General features: G+C 41.4%; 1 protein-coding gene across 1 annotated transcript; it reads left to right on the top strand.

The window, feature by feature from the left end:
• Positions 1–2,447: 2,447 nt before the first annotated feature.
• guca1d (guanylate cyclase activator 1d) lies at positions 2,448–19,977 on the top strand. Its single transcript, XM_055943047.1, has 4 exons — positions 2,448–3,085; positions 6,347–6,496; positions 16,839–16,926; positions 17,004–19,977. The coding sequence occupies exons 1-4, from the start codon at positions 2,891–2,893 to the stop codon at positions 17,126–17,128; spliced, it is 558 nt and encodes a 185-aa protein (XP_055799022.1). The 5' UTR covers positions 2,448–2,890; the 3' UTR covers positions 17,129–19,977.
• The last annotated feature ends 1,485 nt before the right edge of the window (positions 19,978–21,462 follow it).

Raw genomic sequence — 21,462 nt, 5'->3', positions numbered from 1 at the left:
CCTTTACTTAGATTGTGTGTATTAGGTAGTTGTTGTGGAATTGTTTGGAATTGTTTGTTGCTTGTTAGATGTAGCTGCACTGCCGGAACTAGAAGCACAAGCATTTCTTTACACTCGCAATAACATCTGCTAACCATGTGTATTTCACCTCCTCACCCTCTCCTCTCTCACCTACAGGTTCCTGCTTCAAACTTAAGTGTAATTCTACAATTTCTGATTCCTGTAGTGTATATCTATCCCTGGCCATGAGGAAACCCACAGGTTCAGATGTGATTAAATCAAAAGGAAGGATATAATCCAGATACAAGGATCCCATAGGGATAATCTGAGAGTTAAGTTGGGGTGTGTGCTGAAACAGTAGGATCTTCAGTTGAGAACTAACTCTGTTTGACCACAGGCTGTTCTTATAGCATCAACCCCATCAAAGGTCACAACTGTGACCTCTTCACCTTTCCCTGCAGTGAGATCAGCTCTTCTTTCACCTTTTCACCTCTCGTGTGAGATCAGCACTCTGATGCTTGATGCCATTTTCCTTCAAGAATGTCTGAATAACGTGCCTTCAGTTTGTTCAATAATGCACCGGGGCTAGACTGGGAAGAAGAGATAATACTTTATGCTTTCTCTGTTAAAGGTAATCTTATGTAAAATCAACATGACGTCCCCATAACATCACCATAACATCCCCATTTTGTCCCCATTACATCAACAGAATATCGAACACCATAACCTTACAACATTAGACCTTTTAACATAAGCCTTTGTCATAATGTCATAACCTTTGACCTATGTCGTAATGTCACCATAATGTCTCCATAACGCCTTCATAACGTACCGATAACATCACTATTTTGTCCCCATTACATCAACATAATGTCAACATGATATCCAACACCATTACCTTAAAAACGTTTACCTTTTAACATAAGCCTTTGTCATAATGTCATAACCTTTGACCTATGTCATAATGTCACCATAATGTCTCCATAACGCCTTCATAACGTACCGATAACATCACTATTTTGTCCCCATTACAACATGATATCCAACACCATTACCTTAAAAACGTTTACCTTTTAACATAAGCCTTTGTCATAATGTCATAACCTTTGACCTATGTCATAATGTCACCATAATGTCTCCATAACGCCTTCATAACGTACCCGATAACATCGCTATTTTGTCCCCATTACATCAACATAATGTCAGCATGATATCCAACACCATAACCTTACAAACTTTTACCTTTTAACATAAGCCTTTGTCATAATGTCATAACCTTTGGCCTATGTCGTAATGTCACCATAACGTAATGTTTGATCCAGGTAAAGTACTGATTGGTCCTCTAGGAATAGCCTGATTACTGTAATTTATAACATCGTTAACTTAGACAGGGGTGCTCCCTTATATGTCTGCTCTGTCTCCCTGTCTGGTCTGCCTTCCTGTACCTGTGTCCTTGTCTTTGACCATGTCTGGTCTGTCTACCTATTTCCCTGTACCTGTCTACTTGTCTTCCTGTACCAGTCTACTTGTCTTCCTGTACCTGTCTCTCTATCTGGACTGACTCCATGTTTCCCTGTCTGGTATGCCTCCCTGTCTGGTCTGTCTGGACTGCCTCCCTGTCTGGTCTGTCTGGACTGCCTCCCTGTCTGGTCTGTCTACCTGTCTCCCTGTCTGGTCTGACTCCCTGTACCTGTCTCCCTGTTTCCCTGTCTGGTCTCTCTCCCTGTACCTGTATCTCTATCTGGACTGACTCCATGTTGACATGGTATGTCTCCCATTCTTCTTGTCTGGTCTGTCTCCTTGGCTGGTCTGTCTGGCCTGTCTCCCTGTCTGGTCTGTCTACTTGTCTCTCTGTCTGGTCTAACTCCCTGTACCTGTCTCCCTGTTTCCCTGTCTGGTCTCTCTCCCTGTACCTGTATCTCTATCTGGACTGACTCCATGTTGACATGGTATGTCTCCCATTCTTCTTGTCTGGTCTGTCTCCTTGGCTGGTCTGTCTGGCCTGTCTCCCTGTCTGGTCTGTCTACTTGTCTCTCTGTCTGGTCTAACTCCCTGTACCTGTCTCCCTGTTTCTCCCTGTCTCGTCTCTCTCCTTGTGTATCTGTGTCCCTGTACCTGTTGCCCGGTCTGGTCTCTCTCCCTGTCTGGTCTTTCTCCCTGTACCTGTCTCCTTGTCTTATATCTTCCTCTTATTGTCTTGTCTGTTTGGTCTGTAGAGACGGAAGGTCATGTCTCTGAGCAGAGCAAAGGGGAGCTTCTGTGTCCAGCTGCTGTAGCTCGTTAGTTATATAATCACCCCTGTTTCAGTGCCAGTACCCCGTCCTTCACTTGCATGTCAAAGTCTAGCAGAGGGTTGGGATGGGCTGGTTATCTCATTAGGGTGTTATTTAAAGTGTTTCCCTCCTGTTCTGTGTCCTGCAGCAACACTAAGAGGTTTAAAGAGTCCTGTTCTCTGTCCTTCCTGAAGTACATTACTGTACTGTACAGGGCCAGACTGGAGTGACTGATCGCAGCCAGGAAGCAGCTCCTCACGCAACATTGCAACATCTTCTCTACTCTTTTCTTCTGTCTCTTGATTCTCTGAGGGACACAGAGCCAGGGAGTTGGACAGGGACTGCAGCTCCCTCAGTCCCCTAGCAACCTACCTTCTCTACAGGTGAACCTCAGGACCTCTGCATCCATCAGCTCTCCAGAACCCAACCTAATCCAGCAGAACTACCCCATATCACCCAAAAGGGTGACAGCAGAGTCAGCCAGAGAAAACAGGGTCCACTCTACCTCTACAGGTCATTGATCTCAGCCCAGCTTTCCTGTAACCAGTACTCATCCCTCAGAAGGCGAGAGGCTCCATCGACCGTCCCTCTTCTCAGCCCAGCGCCACCTCTCAGACATGGGGAACCATGGCTCTAACCTGGATGATATCCTGGCAGAGGATATGCACCACTGGTACAACAAGTTTATGAAGGAGTCTCCGTCAGGACTCATCACGCTGTTCGAACTCAAGGGCATGCTGGGTCTGCGGGGGATGAACGCGAACGCTACCAGCTACGTGGACCAAGTCTTCTTCACCTTCGACATGGACGGGGTGAGATGATCATGATGATGATGAAGATACACACGTTTATAGAGGGACTGGGAGTGACAGTGCATTAGGATGGTATAAAGCCAATATAAGTCATGTATTTCAAGTGTATGTTAATGTGGGACCTCTATTGTGACATCATGGGACTTTTATTTTGACATTCTGTATGTTGGGAGAAGAGCAGGGGTAATTGGGTCAGTCTTGAGTTTGGAGTTACTGCAGGTGCCACGTTCTAAGTTCCCTCTATTATTTTGTCTCTTCTGTCTCTCACTGCTTAGCTGCTTAGCTGTCACTGGAGCTGCAGGTCCCTGGTCCCAGATCTGTTTATGCATGATGTGTTTGGCATAACAATTAATGAAAAGGAGTGGGCATAAATAGACTAGCACTCAGGCTTGCAGGACCTTACGGTAGGTGTGCCATAGTTTCTTTCTGCAGACTGCACTATTGAGTTGGATGCAGAGATGCAATTGCTGTCATCCTCAGTTTTAATGCATTGGAGTGCATTTTAATGCATTTTAATGCATTGGAGTGCATTTTCAGAGTACATGACATTTTCAATTGTAGACTGTAGCATGTGAGAGGTGGAAGATGGCAGAGCCACTTATAACATGAATATGCTAACATGCTTTGATATAGATCTAAGAGCTGAACCGTCAGCTGAGAGAACAGGAGCTTCCATTGGCTCACACACCAATGTGCTGACAGAGCCACTGTGTAGGGCCAATATACCTCAGCGGAGCCTGTGTGTGTTTATAGTGTTCTAAGTAGATTTGTGTGGTGTGTGTGTGTGGTGTGTTTTCTGTAGGAGAATGTGTGAGGAATGAGCTGAGTTAAAGCAACTGAAGGCAATAAACAACTAATTTGGTAGAAAATGGCCTATGTGGCATTGATATTTGACAGAAACATTTATTCGAGATTCAAAATGTAGTACGTGTAAATAGGATAATTTTTGTCATAAAGTCAGTCTCATCCAAAACTGCAATTTGTGAGATTATTAAGAAAAAAATGGTATGTCACAGAATGAAGGGTACCTTAACAGTTTTCCTTGGGTTGGATTTATATCAATCCAGCCCACATGCCCGATCATTGCGTATAAATCCTTTTTTTTTTTTTACGTATATTAAGCAAACCAGATGGCACGATTAAATGTTTTATTTATGGATAGCCAGGGGAACACTCCAACAGACATAATTGACAAAAGAAGCATGGATTTGAGTGAGTACAACAGATCAGAGGCAGTTGGGATGACCAGGGATGTTCTCTTGAATTTGACAATTTTCCTGTCCTGCTTAAGCATTCAAAGTGTAACAAGTGTTTTTGAGGATTAGGGAAAATGTATGGAGTAAAAGTACATTATTTTCTTTGGGAATATAGTGAAGTAAAAGTTGGTTAAAATATAAATAGTAAAGTACAGATACCCCCCAAAAACGACTTAAGTAGTACTTTAAAGTAGTTTTACTTAAGTACTTTACACCACTGCAAATCTGTTTGTGCTTTTGCCTACTCCATTGTCATTGTCAAGCTAAACAAAATGATTGGCATGACAATTCCCAGCCTGGCCTCAGAACGATACAAAATATACTTCATGTATTTCTGAGCACCTCCAAGACCTATGATACCTACTAATGGTCTAGTTACTTTAGGCAGAAAGGCTAGGTTGGTTGTGGAGAGTGGCTCATATTTTAGCCAGGGACATTTCTATTTCAACGAATCCTTCAGAACTAACCTGCTAACCCACTTAGCCTGAATGAAATTGCTGATTCGCCAGTTGAGGACCAACTAAATCAAGCTCCCTCTTGCAAAGATTGCATCATCATCACCTTCATTTGCAGAAGACATCTGATTAATAATTTTCTAAATTTTATTTTAGTGTGTTAAAAAATGGTCATGTTAATATATGTCACATTACACAATGGCAGAATGTATTTTAAACTTCATGCAATGTAACACTTCTTTCTGTATGACGAATAATACAAAATATATCGATATGAGCGGGGGGAAAAAAGCTTGCACACCAAAGATGGCATTAACGATAAGTAATAAAATAAAGACTGCATTTCTAAAAGCCTATTTCACACCATAGTCTCCTGAATTTGCTAGATCACTTTTCTTTCATTTTGATTTTGGCACAAATGAAAAGGTGTCACTGCCTAGCCCTTGGATTGATGTTTCAGCATTGTCTCAATGAAGAGTTCGTTGTTCAACTTTACTTACCTGGGCAAGTCAGATAAGAACAAATTCTTATTTTTACAATGACCGCCTACTATAATTCATATGGTATTGTACTACAGCTATTACTTTCCTAACGTAAACTAACGTAATATGTCATTCTAAAAGGAGTGTTACAGATTTACATACAGACTAATATGAATTGCCTTGAGACCACGTTGCAATTCCATAAGAAGTTGGCAAGAGAGCAAAAACAGACTGGCACCAGGCAAGTGGAGTAGAATTTGTGACACAAAGACTGTTGAGTAGACGTAGGAGCGGAGATTGTGATCTTTAAATTTGCGTGCTGAGGGAGTGACACAGCTCTAACGTTATCACAGAAAGACACTTAATAGATAAACCTGCTAATTACCTTAACTACCTATGTACTGTAGGTAATCTGGGGATAATACCCCACTACAGTTAATTGACCTACAGTACGCTGACAATGGAAGAGTAGTAAAGTACACACGGCAGAGAAATTAGGTTTTGTACTTTTTTTTGTTCGGTTTCGGATTACATTGTCCAGAACAGACTGGACATGTTGGTATGATAAACTATGTGGGATTCCTCCTTCAGGGGTTGTGCCCACCGGGTGAGTGATCAAAGTGTGCCGTTCTCGAAGTGTGCCATTAGCTAAGTCTCTTAGTTGTCACGGGCTCAATGGAAAGCTTCGTACAGATGGAGAGAGCTTTAGTGGTGGTGCTGTCGCCAGGGGTGGATTGTGGGTGGATGTGTTGACCAAGACGGACAGAACACGGGGTAAACCCAGGACATGACACGACACCCACCTACAGTAGGACAGGTAAACTAGGTTTAACTTTATGGTGCATCCAGTGTCCCTAAGACCATGTGTCCAGAGATATATTTAGATATACAGCATGGCTATGTATCTAATATATGTAATTACAGAAGGTGGGATATATTAAATCAAATATATTATTCTGTGCACTGAGGAGACATTGTTTTGACAAAATGGCTGCAAAGGCATGCAAAAGTATTGTTGTTTGTACCCTTTCTTCACCCTTTCTCTCTCTTTCTCTTTCTCTGTTTTAGGACGGGTACATAGATTTTGTAGAGTACATCGCAGCCATCAGTCTGATGCTGAAGGGAGAAATCAACCAGAAACTCAAGTGGTACTTCAAATTGTTTGACCAGGACGGCAACGGGAAAATCGACAAGGATGAGTTGGAGACAATATTCACGGTAATATAGGCTACACATCGAAAGCGGTCAAGTCTTATGCTAATTGACTAAATCATTTAGGTAAAGGACAGGTATTTGTTGGATGTACGAGGCCTGCCAGGATTCTTTACCATGCATGACTAGAGCAAGCTGCAAGAGGCTTAGCTTAGCCTTAGTTGACTTCAAGACAGGGTGACATCACCATGCAAGGCTAATGCTATTCTATTTTGCTAACCATATCCACAACAAATAGTGTACTACAAGACTGCTTATCAGGGCTTCTAAACATGAATCAACATCATGTCTTAAAAACGTCAAAAAACACCAGGTTGGTGACTTCCCATGACATAAAAAGTAATGGTTAATTTAACAACTTCCTAGAAAAAGTTGAATGGCATCCAATCTAATCCTCAAATGTTACTTTGAAACGGTCAAAATAGAAGGCATCAAGGGAGATTCATTTAAAGAAGTAGGTTGGATTGAACTTGAAATTGGACGAAACAAGGACACTTATTTAATCTGTGGAGATGAGCTCAACTAATCCCTCCCTCACACAGAGAGAGACAGGAAGGAACTCCCATGCTGTGACCTCATTGGTGGAATGACCTCATTGGTGGTGACCTCATTGCATTGGTGGTGTGACCATAGAGTTAGAAGTGATAGAAAGGAAAAAGGTACAAAGCCCCTCAGACCATAGATTCTATACTGAACAAAAATATGAACACAAAATACTGGTCCCATGTTTCATGGGCTGAAATAAAAGATCCCTGAAATGTTCCATACGCACAAAAAGCTTATTTCTCTCAAATGTTGTGCACAAATTTCTCCTTTGCCAAGATAATCTATCCACCTGACAGGTGTGGCATATCAAGAAGCTAATTAAACAGCATGATCATTACACAGGTGCACCTTGTGCTGGGGGAAATAAAAAGCCACTTTCAAATGGGAAGTTTTGTCACACAACACATTGCCACAGATGTCTCAAATTTAGAGGGAGCGTGCAATTGGCATGCTGACTGCAGGAATGTCCACCAGAGCTGTTGCCAGATAATTTAATGTTAATTTCTCTACCATAAGCCACCTCCATTGTTGTTTTAGAGAATTTGGTAGTATGTCCAACCGACCTCAAAACCGCAGATCACGTGTAACCACGCAAGCCCAAGATATACACATCCAGCTTCTTCACCTGCGGGACCCTCTGAGACCAGCCACCCATACAGCTGAGGAAACTGAGGTTTTGTGCAACCAATAAACCAGAAAACATCTCAGGGAAGCTCATCTGTGTGCTCGTCAACCTTACTAGGGTCTTGACCTGACTGCAGTTCGGCGTCGCAACTGACTTCAGTGGGAAAATGCTCATATATTGTAGTGTAATATATAATATACAGTATACTGTATATACAGTGCACTCGGAAAGTTTTCCGTATTCAGCTTCATTTAAAAAAAACATCAATCTACACACAATACCCCATAATGACAAAGCAAAAACAGGTTTTTAGAAATGTTTGCAAATTCATTAAAAAAACTGAAATACTTTATTTACATAAGTATTCAGACCCTTTGCTATGAGACTTGAAATTAATCTCAGGTGCATCCTGTTTCTCTTTAAGGGGTCACATGTGAGGCCATGTGCTAAACAGAGTGAGTGTGGTAGTGTACTAAACAACCAATGATTTGAGGACTAAAGGCTGGTTTGGAATATGTCTATCGACATGTCTGTATGTAACCGATGTGAAATGGCTAGCTAGTTAGCGGTGGTGCGCGCTAATAGCGTTTCAATCGGTGACGTCACTCGCTCTGAGACCTTGAAGTAGTTGTTCAAGGACTGCGGCTTTTGTGGCGCGCAACGATGCTTCGTGGGTGTCAGTTATCGATGTGTGCAGAGAGTTCCTGATTCAAGCCCAGGTAGGGGCGAGGAGAGGGACAGAAGCTATACTGTAACATTGGCGCCGTTACCCGGATCACTGGTTTCTGCGGAAAAGGAGGAGGTCAAAAGGGGGGTGAGTGTAACCGATGTGAAATGGCTAGCTAGTTAGCGGTGGTGAGTGCTAATAGCGTTTCAATCGGTGACGTCACTCGCTCTGAGACCTTGTAGTAGGAGCGAGGAGAGGGACGGAAGCTATAATGTAACATGTTGTCGCAGTGACATCAAGAACATTCTATTGTCAAACTTGTCGTTGACGTTTTGAAAAAGTATAAACACAAAAACAACAGGCTGCATGACATCAGCAGCCTGGTGGCTCAAAATAGCATAACTGGTGTATTTTCACACCAATAAACCCATCCGTTTAAAAATGAATTTAGTATATGTCAATCGAGGAAACCAAGCAACTAAAAGCAACTTTATAAACAATGTTTTGGTTCGTTTCTAGCTTATTGGCTAGCGAGCTAACATTAAATTCAAATAATGACCATATCATATAGTTGACAACGTCTTAACTTTAGCTAACTTGTATTCATTATTACAGGAAAATAAACTCTCAACAAGATCATTATTAACAAATAAATGGTGAGTTATTTACAGAAAATAGCTTACGGTTGTGAGTGTAAGGAAATAAAAGCAGGGCATTTTACCAGAGAATTTTTTAACTTTGACACTGTCTTGTTGGCCTAACTAATCTGACTTTGGTGCAGGTCATGTTGTTCTTCACATTACCATCTCTGGTAAACAGACACTATATCAAATAAAATCAAAGTTTATTTGTCACATGCACAGGATACAGGAGGTGTAGACGGTACAGTGAAATGGTTACTTGCAAAGTGGAGTCTTTTGTTTAGACATGAAGCTAGCTAGCTAGCTAAACAATGAGCCATAATCCCAACTCATATTGTTACTACCCTGCATGAATCTACAGGTAGCTAAAGCTAACCAACTAGGTTCAATATTAGCTAGCTAGTTAACATTAGGCTATTACTAGCAATGCAAAGGGATCTGAAATACGAATAATATTACTACACAGATCATACACGTAATGTTAGCTAGCATGCCAGCCAGCTAACGTTAGCTAGCTAGCTAACAGTATTCTTTAAAATGCAATGAGAAACATGTAATATCTGAAAATGTAGCTAGCTAGAATCTCTTACCTATATACAGTGGGGCAAAAAAGTATTTAGTCAGCCACCAATTGTGCAAGTTCTCCCACTTAAAAAGATGAGAGAGGCCTGTAATTTTCATCACTTCAACTATGACAGACAAAATGAGAAAAACAGTCACACTCCAAACTCCACTATGGCCAAGACCAAAGAGCTGTCAAAGGACACCAGAAACAAAATTGTAGACCTGCACCAGGCTGGGAAGACTGAATCTGCAATAGGTAAGCAGCTTGGTTTGAAGAAATCAACTGTGGGAGCAATTATTAGGAAATGGAAGACATACAAGACCACTGATAACCTCCCTCGTTCTGGGGCTCCACGCAAGATCTCACCCCGTGGGGTCAAAATGATCACACGAACGGTGAGCAGAAATCCCAGAACCACACGGGGGGACCTAGTGAATGACCTGCAGAGAGCTGGGACCAAAGTAACAAAGCCTACCATCAGTAACACACTACGCCGCCAGGGACTCAAATCCTGCAGTGCCAGACGTGTCCCCCTGCTTAAGCCAGTACATGTCCAGGCCCGTCTGAAGTTTGCTAGAGAGCATTTGGATGATCCAGAAGAAGATTGGGAGAATGTCATATGGTCAGATGAAACCAAAATATAACTTTTTGGTAAAAACTCAACTCGTCGGGTTTGGAGGACAAAAAATGCTGAGTTGTATTCAAAGAACACCATACCTACTGTGAAGCATGGGGGTGGAAACATCATGCTTTGGGGCTGTTTTTCTGCAAAGGGACCAGGACGACTGATCCGTGTAAAGGACAGAATGAATGGGGCCATGTATCGTGAGATTTTGAGTGAAAACCTCCTTCCATCAGCAAGGGCATTGAAGATGAAACGTGGCTGGGTCTTTCAGCATGACAATGATCCCAAACACACCGCCCGGGCAATGAAGGAGTGGCTTCGTAAGAAGCATTTCAAGGTCCTGGAGTGGCCTAGATCTCCAGATAGTCTCCAGATCTCAACCCCATAGAAAATCTTTGGAGGGAGTTGAAAGTCCGTGTTGCCCAGCAACAGCCCCAAAACATCACTGCTCTAGAGGAGATCTGCATGGAGGAATGGGCCAAAATACCAGCAACAGTGTGTGAAAACCTTGTGAAGACTTACAGAAAACGTTTGACCTCTGTCATTGTCAACAAAGGGTATATAACAAAGTATTTAGATAAACTTTTGTTATTCACCAAATACTTAATTTCCACCATAATTTGCAAATAAATTCATTAAAAATCCTACAATGTGATTTTCTGGATTTTTTTTTCTCATTTTGTCTGTCATAGTTGAAGTACCTATGATGAATTACAGGCCTCTCTCATCTTTTTAAGTGGGAGAACTTGCACAATTGGTGGCTGACTGAATACTTTTTTGCCCCACTGTACATGGAGTCCTTATGAAGTAATGTAATGTATTTTTCTTCTTATCTTTTGGAAATAAAATATAGCTTCAGACTAAACATTACTCACTCAGTTCCAGGTTGGATGGTGTTTTCAGGTTTCTGTTGTTTTCCAGAGCATTTGCTGTATAGCTTTGGAATAATAATCTTTGGTAGTTTTAAGCCTTCCAGGTGATTCTGTAATTCCGTTTAAAATCAGGTTGTAGGTTTTGATTTGGAGTGAAGGTTTTGTTGTAGAGGGTAGCATCCTGTACATGTCCCTGACAAAAAAAGTTTATCTAACTCCAAATCTATCTTTATTTAAGAACATGCTGAAAAATGCAGGAGCTCATCTGCTCATGACCTCTCTACTCTCTCTCTCCCACCACAAATTGTATGACTTTACGACAGGTCATAAATTCCTGGCAGAGACTCTCGCCCCCTGGTCATGCAGAAAGAGAGGGGAAAGAAACCTATGGAAAGAAACCTGAACTCCTAATCCCCAAAATTGGAGGATTAAAAAATATTTGAAATTTTTGAGAATGTGGGAATGGTCCATGGGTATTTAAAGAACAATCCTGTCAAAGTTGTTTGATTTTGTGACATCATGAAGGACAGAAAACACACAACTATATCTCTTCATGTGTACATTTCCCAGCTGTCAGGTTAACATCTAAATGTTGGATTAAATGAATGAGTAAATATGAAACTATTTGTGAAAATATGTAATGTGATGTTAGCCTTCTAAATGAGAATAGTTCTCCATATAAAAGTTTTAACTAGTCAGTGGCCACGCCCCCGTGAGGCCAGACAATACATTAGACGTCATGGACCGCCCTTCTTCCACAGAGTATAAAACCCACTTCTTACAAAATATACATTAAGTCAGAGAACGCCGGGACAATTCTATAGGCCACGGAGACCATACAGCTGTAGTTTTGGCTACACTGCTGGAAATGGTTAAACTCTGAGACTATCAATCACTACAGAATAAGAGCAAATCTTAGACATATAATTAGTAGTCTGCAGCTTGAAATTACGTAAATCTAGTACGAGAATACCAACAACCGCCGAAACATCTATTCTAAGAACATGGTATGCCTGCTGTATCCATTACAACAGACACTATCCAGAGCCGTGGGGAAAGCTACAAACACTAAGGACATTGTGGCTTCTGGGGAAATTAACCAGAGGCTCTCTGATGAACTGACTCTCCAGCAGACGGACAGGCGATTCCAACAGAGAAGACAACATAAATATATACGTTGCAATTATTCTCGAATGAGCGGCCGTTCATGTGCAAAGATTAGCATTTCAATTAATATAATATCCACTGTGTGTAGTGAATCCATTTAGTCTTTTCCGCTCTTTCTCAGTCCCCACCCCTTTCCTATGTCTACCAAGCCGTCATATCGGCTTCATCCGCTAGGGACTTTTTCTTTGTATCATGTAGTAACCCAAATATCTACTGTTTGTTTGTTATGTAATTCTGTGTGATTATTTAGTTAGTTAGTTAGTTAGTTAGTTATTAGTTAGTTAGTTAGTTATTACCTCCCAGGCCCGCCCATGGCTGCACCAGTGCCCAGTCATGTGAAATCCATAGATTAGGCCATTTGAATGTGAAATCCATAGAATAGACCTAATTCATATATTTCAATTGACTGATTTCCTTCTATGAAGTGTAACTCAGTAAAATCTTTGAAATTGTTGCATGTTGCATTTATATTTTTTGTTATGTATACTTAGTATGTTAGCTAACCCTTCCCCTAACTCTTACCTTAACCCTTTTTGCTAACCCTTCCCCTAACCTTAACCCTTTAACCTATCTCCTAACCCTAACTCCTAGCCTAGTTAACGTTAACCAGCTAGCTAATGTTAGCCACCTCGCAACAATTTGTTGTTCAAATTCATAACATATTGTATATTTTGCAAACTCGCAACATATTGTACGTTTTTGTAAATTAGTAACATATAATATGAATTGTAATTCATAACATATCATACGAAATTGCTGATGGACATCCACAAATGAATACATACCATACGAAACGTAACATATACTAAAGCGATATCGGATTTACATACAGAATAATACAAAATGCTTTGAGACCAGGTTGGGTAGATGTGTTAAAAAAAGCATTCCCTTTCCCTTTGAGAATGGTGAAGTTCTTAATCACACTTTGGATGGTGTATCAATACACCCAGTCACTGCAAATACACAGGCATCCTTCCTAACTCAGTTGCCTGAGAGGAAGGAAACTGCTTAGGGATTTCACCATGAGCCCAATGGTGACTTTAAAACCGTTACAGAGTTGAATGGCTGTGATAGGAGAAAACTGAGGATGGATCAACAACATTGTAGTTACTCCACAATACTAACATACTGTAAAAGACAGAAAAAAGGAAGCCTGTACGGAATAAAAATATTTCAAAACATTCATTAAGACACTGAAATTAAATTGCTGAAAATGTTGCAAAGAAATTAACTTCATGTCCTGAATACAAAGCGTTATGTTTCGGGCAAACACAGCACATCATAGAGTACCACTCTTTATATTCTCAAGCATGGTGGTGGCTGCATAATATTATGGGTATGCTTGTCATCGGCAAGGACTAAGGAGTTTTTTTTAGGGTAAAAATAAATGGAATAGAGCTAAGCACAGGCAAAATCATAGATAAAAACCTGGCTACGTCTGCTTTCCAACAGACACTGGGAGACAAATTCACCTTTCCGCAGGACAATAACCTAAAACTCAAGGTCAAATATACACTGGAGTTGCTCAGCAAGACGACATTGAATGTTCCTGAGTGGCCGAGTTCGTTTTTACTTAAATCGGCTTGAAAATCTATAGCAAGATTTCAAAATGGCTGTCTAGCAATGATCAACAACCAACCCTGACAGATTTTGAAGAATTTTTTTCAATAATATGCAAATATTGTACAATCCAAGTATGCAAAGTTCCTAGAGACTTGCCAAGAAAGACTCACAGCTGTATACACTGCCAAAGGGGCTTCTAACATGTATTGACTTAGGGGTGGGAATACTTATGTAAAAGAGATATTTCTGTATTTAATTTAAAAAATACATGTTTTCACTTTGTCATTATGGGGTGTTGTGTGTCGATGGGTGATACAACAAAAATCTATTTCATCAGTTTTGATTTCAGGCAGTAACACAACAAAATATGAATAAGTCAAGGGGTAGGAATGCTTTCTGAATTCTTTCCATTAGATTATGTGTTTTATAAAATGAAGGGAAAAAAATACATGTATGATAAAATCTGGAAACCTTACATTGACCATCTTGAGGAGTGGGACATTACCTAACAGACATAATGGTGTTTGAATGTTATATGTGCACTGAGTGCTCTTTCAGAGGGTGAATGGGCAAGACAAAATATTTAAGTGCCTTTGAAAGGGGTATGGTAGTAAACTCAGCAAAAAAAGAAACGTCCTCTCACTGTCAACTGCGTTTATTTTCAGCAAACGTAACATGTGCAAATATTTGTATGAACATAACAACATTCAACAACTGAGACATAAACTGAACAAGTTCCACAGACATGTGACTAACAGAAATGGAATAATGTGTCCCTGAACAAAGGGGGGGTCAAAATCAAAAGTAACAGTCAGTATATGGTGTGGCCACCAGCTGCATTAAATACTGCAGTGCATCCCCTCGTGGACTGCACCAGATTTGCCAGTTCTTGCTGTGAGATGTTACCCCACTCTTCCACCAAGGCACCTGCAAGTTCCCGTACATTTCTGGGCGGGAATGCCCCTAGCCCTCACCCTCTGATCCAACAGGTCCCAGTCCCTGTAGCTCTGTTTTAGGCATCTCACAGTCCTGCCAAATCTGCAGTCCTCATGCCTCTTTGCAGCATGCCTAAGGCACGTTCACACAAATGAGCAGGGACCCTGGGCATCTTTCTTTTGGTGTTTTTCAGAGTCAGTAGAAAGGCCTCTTTGGTGTCCTAAGTTTTCATAACTGTGACCTTAATTGCCTACCGTCTGTCAGCTGTTAGTGTCTTAACGATCGTTCCACAGGTGCATGTTCATTAATTGTTTATGGTTCATTGAACAAGCATGGGAAATAGTGTTAAATCCTTTACAATGAAGATCTGTGAAGTTATCTGGACTTTTATGAATTATGTTTGAAAGACAGGGTCCTGAAAAAGGGACGTTTCTTTTTTTGCTGAGTTTAGGTGCCAGGCACACCTATTTGTGTCAAGAACTACAACGCTGGTGGGTTTTTTACGCTCCACAGTTTCCTGTGTGCATCAAGAATGGTCCACCGGTGACCCAATGGACATCCAGCCAACTTAACACAACTGGGGGAAGCATTGGAGTCAACATGGGCCAGCAGCCATCATCCCTGTGGAACACTTTCGACACCTTTTAGTCCATGACCCGACAAAATGATTCTGTTCTGAGGGCCAAAGGGGGTGCACCTCAATAATAGGGGGTGCACCTCAATAATAGGAAGGTGTTCCTAATGTTTTTTATCTATATGGAAAGGGGAGGCTACTGTGTGTTTTTGTACCTTCATGGACAGGGCATGTTGTGGTGTGTACCAGGTGTTGTGGTTGTGTTGTTGACATGTTGTTTGTGTTTATTTTTTATATTTTTTATCAAAGATAAAATAATTATGTTTCATGTATTTATAATTTTGTTCGTCATGATCAATGGCTCTATTCAAACTGTAAAGCTGAAGTGTTACAGATTCCACTGGAGAAATGTAGAGGTCATTTCCGATTGCGCCAACGTAAGCAGTAGGGGTGTGCCGATTTTGTCATACTTGTATTCGCAATCATATCCGTTTATCACACTTGATACTTGTAATCGGATTTACTCGTGGTTGGAAAACCCGGAAGTCTGCTTTAAATGCCGGTAAAGCCTATCCCTCAAGTGCGCATTACTTCTTCACTCAGATCACATTGTTATGTTCCTTCACTCATTCACACACATTATTCAAATGTAAATGACCCTGACAGATGACAATGCACATTAGGGCTATTTACTTACTTAGTCCTACTCAATTATCAAGGAAATAGGCTAATACAGTAAATGGACTAATGCATGGCTGGCTACTACTGCCTGCATTTACTCCAGACAGATTTAGATGAGGGTAGGGTAATTCACTTTACCCATATAGGGGTTCACTTTAGAGAGGAGCAAAACTTCTCTCCTGACAATTATGCCAGAACATTTGATCAATCAAAATAAACTACATTTGTCGTGTTATTTTCTAATGATCTGTAGCTCAGTAAACATGCCTGGGCGAGAATAAATAATAATAGCAAGAAGCATGGGCTTGGATCACGACGTAACAACAGACATTGTCAGCAATAGAATAATTACACAGACAGAAGAGGAGTACTAAACAACACCAAGTAGACAGACAAAAACAACCCTATGGCCTCAGCAAAGTCTACAGAAAATAACTAGATTGAACAACAATGACAAGCAACGGATTCTGATTCATACATGATGTTTGGAGAAGGGGAGACTTGTGCCCTGAGATGAGTGGCTGAGTGATACGTGTCTGTCGGAGGAAATGAGAGCAGAGGGAGAGCGGCTTGTTCTAATCCAATCTCGTTGCAGCAGGCTCAACCGATACCCCGCCCGCTTCTTTACAGGCAGAAGAAGTAGCCAATAGTTGTTTTGAGCACACAAGCGCTTCACACTGTTTGAGTGAAAGAGAGATGATGTGTGCTGGCAGCTGAAATGAGCTTTTTTCCGATCACGGATAATACAAAAAATACTTGTCATAATCGTATTCCAAAAATTAAGAAGCAATTAAGAAATGTTTCTCTCTCTCTCTCTCTCTCTCTCTCTCTCTCTCTCTCTCTCTCTCTCTCTCTCTCTCTCTCTCTCTCTCTCTCTCTCTCTCAGGCAGTCCAGGACATCACGCGGAACCAGGATGTCACCCCAGAGGAGGTTGTGTCGCTCATATTCAAGAAGATCGACATCAACGGAGAGGGTAAGAGTCACCGCCTGTCTGTCTTCCTGGAGGTTATTGTGAGTTGACCCCTGACTTGTCCCCTCCTCCCCCCTCAGGTGAGCTGACCCTAGAGGAGTTCATCGAGGGGGCGAAGGGTCACGACGACATCATGGAGATGCTGAAGAAGATGATGGACCTCACGCCCGTACTCATCATCATCGTCCAAGGGATAGTAGTCTGAGAGAGACCGGGCCAACCACTGCCGTAGCCACTATGTACACCTGCGACCGGGAGAGAGAGATGACAGAAAGACTTAAGTCCATTACAAACATTTACCCCACAAACTAATAATTGTGAGATTTGCCCGCACAACGGACCTGAGGGAATGCGTTACCTTATGAAACAAGACTGTTGTTCCCCAATGAGGTTTCTATGTCACACTGCCAGGTCTGGGGGTGGAGACAATGTAGTCCGTACGTAGTGGACCCTAGGAAGAGAAGCAGCTAACAAGGGTTCCGAATAACTAATTCATAAATAGTCCCAGACTGCTGAAGACTGAGGCATCCAGTCCTGTACTGCAGCCCACTAACCATCCACAGATGAAGGGATGGATGAAGGGATGAAAGAGAACATCTACAAACAAACTGAATGAAAGAGAACATTTAAAGGGACAGCTATGGAGAGCGGTAAAGATACCATCTTCACATTCTGCATGTTTGTGTTTGCTCTCTGACCACTCAGCAAGATGAACACTTGGATTCTAAGAGAGAGAGAGAATTCTCTATCATAAATCATCACTATAGGGCCAGGAGTTTTCCTGACCATTTGACCGCCACAAGGAGATGCTTTGGGCTTTAATTATAGGCTATGTTCAGGAGTCAGGTCATGTCATGAAGGTCATGAAGGTCATGAAGGTCTTGTCTCTAATCATCTCCTCTGTAGGTATGATCATAAACAAGCACAGATAGAGACCCTAGGTGTTCTGAAGTGCCTGCCCTTTTTCCCTCCTTTCGATTGGTGGAATTACTTTGTTCTTTTCTTCCCAGCCCTTTCCCCCTCTTTTGACACCAGGAGAGCCGAGAGCGTCATGTTGCCATTTTTATTTACTCTGCCATTTTTAAAGTCACGCACCCTCCCCCCGTCCTTGACTTTTCCTTAATAAGTCTATATAACACATAATCTTATTATCACAAACAGAATTTGTGTCATAAGTGGTTTTAAGAGGTCATTTCTTGTCCCTGCTCCTCATTCACCACCAGTCATTCACACTCTGTCAGCCTGCCCAGCTGATGGCCCATCGAAACTGCACCTAAACTATATCGAAACTAATTTCACACATATAATAATAGAATTAGCCTAAAGACAAGACTTCATTGACAATAGTCTGATGGGTGACAATATTATCAATTGTCAAATTGTATATGAAGAGATGGGCGCATCTTGGAATTGACACAGAGGCAGGGAGCGCTACAAAGTCACTTTTTCAAACCCTTCTGCAGAGTTACATACATGTAAGATGTTTTGATGTCTATATAGTATTAGAAAGAGCATATTCTGCAGTTTCTTATACGATTACCTTTGTCAAATAATGCTGCAAATTTACTGTACATACACAGTTTATTAGGTACACCCATCTAGTACTGGGTCGGGACCCGCCTTTGCCTTCAGAATAGCCTGAATTCTTCGGGGAATGAATACTACAAGTCGGAAACTTTCCACAGGGATGTTGATCATGCTGACGCGATGGCATCATGCAGTTGCTGTAGATTGGACAGTGGTACACCACCACCCGCTTGTACCGTTGACATCAGGCAGGATGGATCCATGGACTCATGCTGCTTACGCCAAGTCCCGACTCTGCCATCAGCATGACGCAACAGGAACCGGGATTCGTCGGAGCAGGCAATGTTTTTCAACTCCTCAATTGTCCAGTGTTGGTGATAGCGTGCCCACTGGAGCCGCTTCTTCTTGCTGGTAGGAATGGAACCCGGTGTGGTCGTCTGCTGCAATAGCCCATCTGTGAGGACCGACGAGTTGTGCATTAGCCTACAATGTGTGATGTTTTTTTTTGCTGAAAATGAAGGCCTATGCAAAACAATTAATAATGGTGAATTTGGCAAAAGGAGAAGTAGAACACTTTGAATTCAAAACCTGCTCCATCAAAGGTCTGTGTACGACCCCGATCACAAATCATGAATCTCTATTATCAATCTAGTCCAGTCTTTCAGGTCTTCGGTCTGTTATGTTTGCTCGGTGCACACACACGTCTCTATCATATCTATCACTATCTACCAATCATAGTAGTCATCACTGGGCTAGCTAGCAACATGACAGAAGTAAAAAATCAGAAGTAGGCTTTCAAGATCATATCATGATTTTCCAAACATTTTGTAGGCAAAGTAGACTAGTACAGTGTATGATTTATATGGTGTGAAAGGTGTGACTACAGTGTGACTGTAGTTAATTACTTTCTGTATGTTTCTCAGTTATCTGTAATACCGTTTCCAGAGCCACTGTGGAAGGAATCAAGAATTCCTTTCATGACAATGTCACAACATTTCATTATGGGAATTCTAATGAATGCTGTAAGTATTGTTTAATTTGTCTTACATATATTTTTATATTCTGAGAATGAGTGGGTATGTGCTGTATACTGATAAGAAGGCTAGAATGAAAGGCTTCCAAGTGTTGTATCTAATAATTTATGTTTTTATATATTATTATATGCAATCAGATTTTGATTTGTCAACTGACATCGGTTATAGACATCTGCAAAAGTACAACGGGTGAACAAAATGAATATTCCTTTGAGCGTGTTGATGTTATTAATTACACTTTGGATGGCGTATCAATACACCCAGTCACTACAAAGATGCAGGCCTCCTTTCTAACTCAGTTGCCTGGAGGAAGGAAACCACTCAGGGATTTCACCATGCCAATGGTGACTTTAAAACAGTTTGAGTTTAATGGCTTTGACAGGAGAAAATGGAGGATGGATCAACAGCATTGTAGTTAGTCAACAATACTAACCTAAATGACAGAGTGAAAATAAAGAAGCTTGTACAGAATAAAAATATTTCAAAACATGCATCCTGTTTGCAATAAGGCAGTAAAGTAAAACTGCAAAAAATGTGGCAAAGAAATTAACTTTTTGTCTTGAATACAAAGTGTTATGTTTGGGGCAAATCCAACACAACACCACTGAGTACCACTCTTCATATTTTCAAGCATGGTGGTGGCTGCATCATGTTATGGGTATGCTCGTCATCAGCAAGGACTAGGGAGTATAGAACTAAGCACAGACAAAATCCTAGAGGAAAACCTGGTTCAGTCTACTTTCCAACAGACACTGGGAGACAAATTCACCTTTCAGCAGGACAATAACCTAAAACAAAAGCCAAATATAAACTGGAGTTGCTTACCAAGACGATGTTGACTGTTCCTTAGTGGCCTAGTTCCAATTTTGATTTAAATTGCCTTGAAGATCTATGGCAAGACTTAAAAATTACTGTTTAGCAATGATCAACAAACTTCAGAACTTGAAGTTTTTTTTAAAGAAACGTACCCAGAAAGACTCACAGCTGTAATCGCTGCCAAAGGTGCTTCTACAAAGTATTGACTCAGCGGTGTGAATACTTATGTAAATAAGGTATTTCTGACTTTCCTTCTAAACATGTTTTCACTTTGTCGTTATGGGGTATTGTGTGTAGATAGGTGAGAGAAAAAAAATCTATTGAATAAATTTTGAATTTACGCTGGAACACAACAAAATGTGGAATAACTCAAGGGGTATGAATACTTTCTGAAGGCATTGTAGGTTGACTTCTATTAAATAAGTGCAGTCATGGCTACTTTGGTTGTCAGACTTGTGACTATTGTAGTTTTTTTGACTGTAGAAAAATAGGAATCTCTAAATATGTCCCAGGTGAGGCATGCGAGGGAGGTGCGACTGCACAATCCACCGACTGAGCAAAGGAACATGCCCTTAACTGTGGTTGTCACTAGCTTCCATAGCCACAAAGTCATAATTATGTCTAATCCTGCCCATTTCTACAATTTCTCTTCTCAAAATTATATTTTAAACATAACCACACTGCTAACCCCATTTAATTTTTTTTTTTTTCATCACTGCAACACGCTTGTGAGGTGAAGGTCAAGCCATGAGTCCCCAGAAACATGACCTGCCAAACCATGCTTCTTAACACCTGCCCACTTAACCCGGAAGCCAACCACACCAACATGTCAGAGGAAAAATGATTCAACTGACAACCGAGGTCAGCCTGCAGGTGCCTGGCCCGCCACAAGGAGTCGCTAGAACGCAATGATCCAAGTAAAGCGCCCCCGCCCAAACCCTCATGACCCTGGGCCAATTGTGCTCCGCCCTATGGGACTCCCGATCACGGCCAGTTGTGATACAGCCCAGGATTGAACCCGGTTCTGTAGTGACGCCACTAGCACTGAGATGCAGTGCCTTAGACCGTCGCACCACTCGGGAGGCCCCACACTGCTAACCTTAATTAAATTAAGACCAAAATAAAAAAAAATTGGCCAATTTGTACTTTGTGGCCATGAAAG

Source organism: Salvelinus fontinalis, chromosome 13 (assembly GCF_029448725.1).
Source record: "Salvelinus fontinalis isolate EN_2023a chromosome 13, ASM2944872v1, whole genome shotgun sequence".
Taxonomy (NCBI): domain Eukaryota; kingdom Metazoa; phylum Chordata; class Actinopteri; order Salmoniformes; family Salmonidae; genus Salvelinus; species Salvelinus fontinalis.
Note: the sequence above shows the minus strand (reverse complement) of the source record. Positions and strands in the feature narration are given on the sequence as shown.

Bases quoted from the DNA above. Each gene is read 5' to 3' on its own strand.
- guca1d (XM_055943047.1), top strand. From the start codon at position 2,891: ATGGGGAACCATGGCTCTAACCTGGATGATATCCTGGCAGAGGATATG. The intron at 3,086-6,346 runs GTGAGATGATCA...TCTCTGTTTTAG, and splicing joins TCACCTTCGACATGGACGGG to GACGGGTACATAGATTTTGT. The intron at 16,927-17,003 runs GTAAGAGTCACC...CTCCCCCCTCAG, and splicing joins GATCGACATCAACGGAGAGG to GTGAGCTGACCCTAGAGGAG.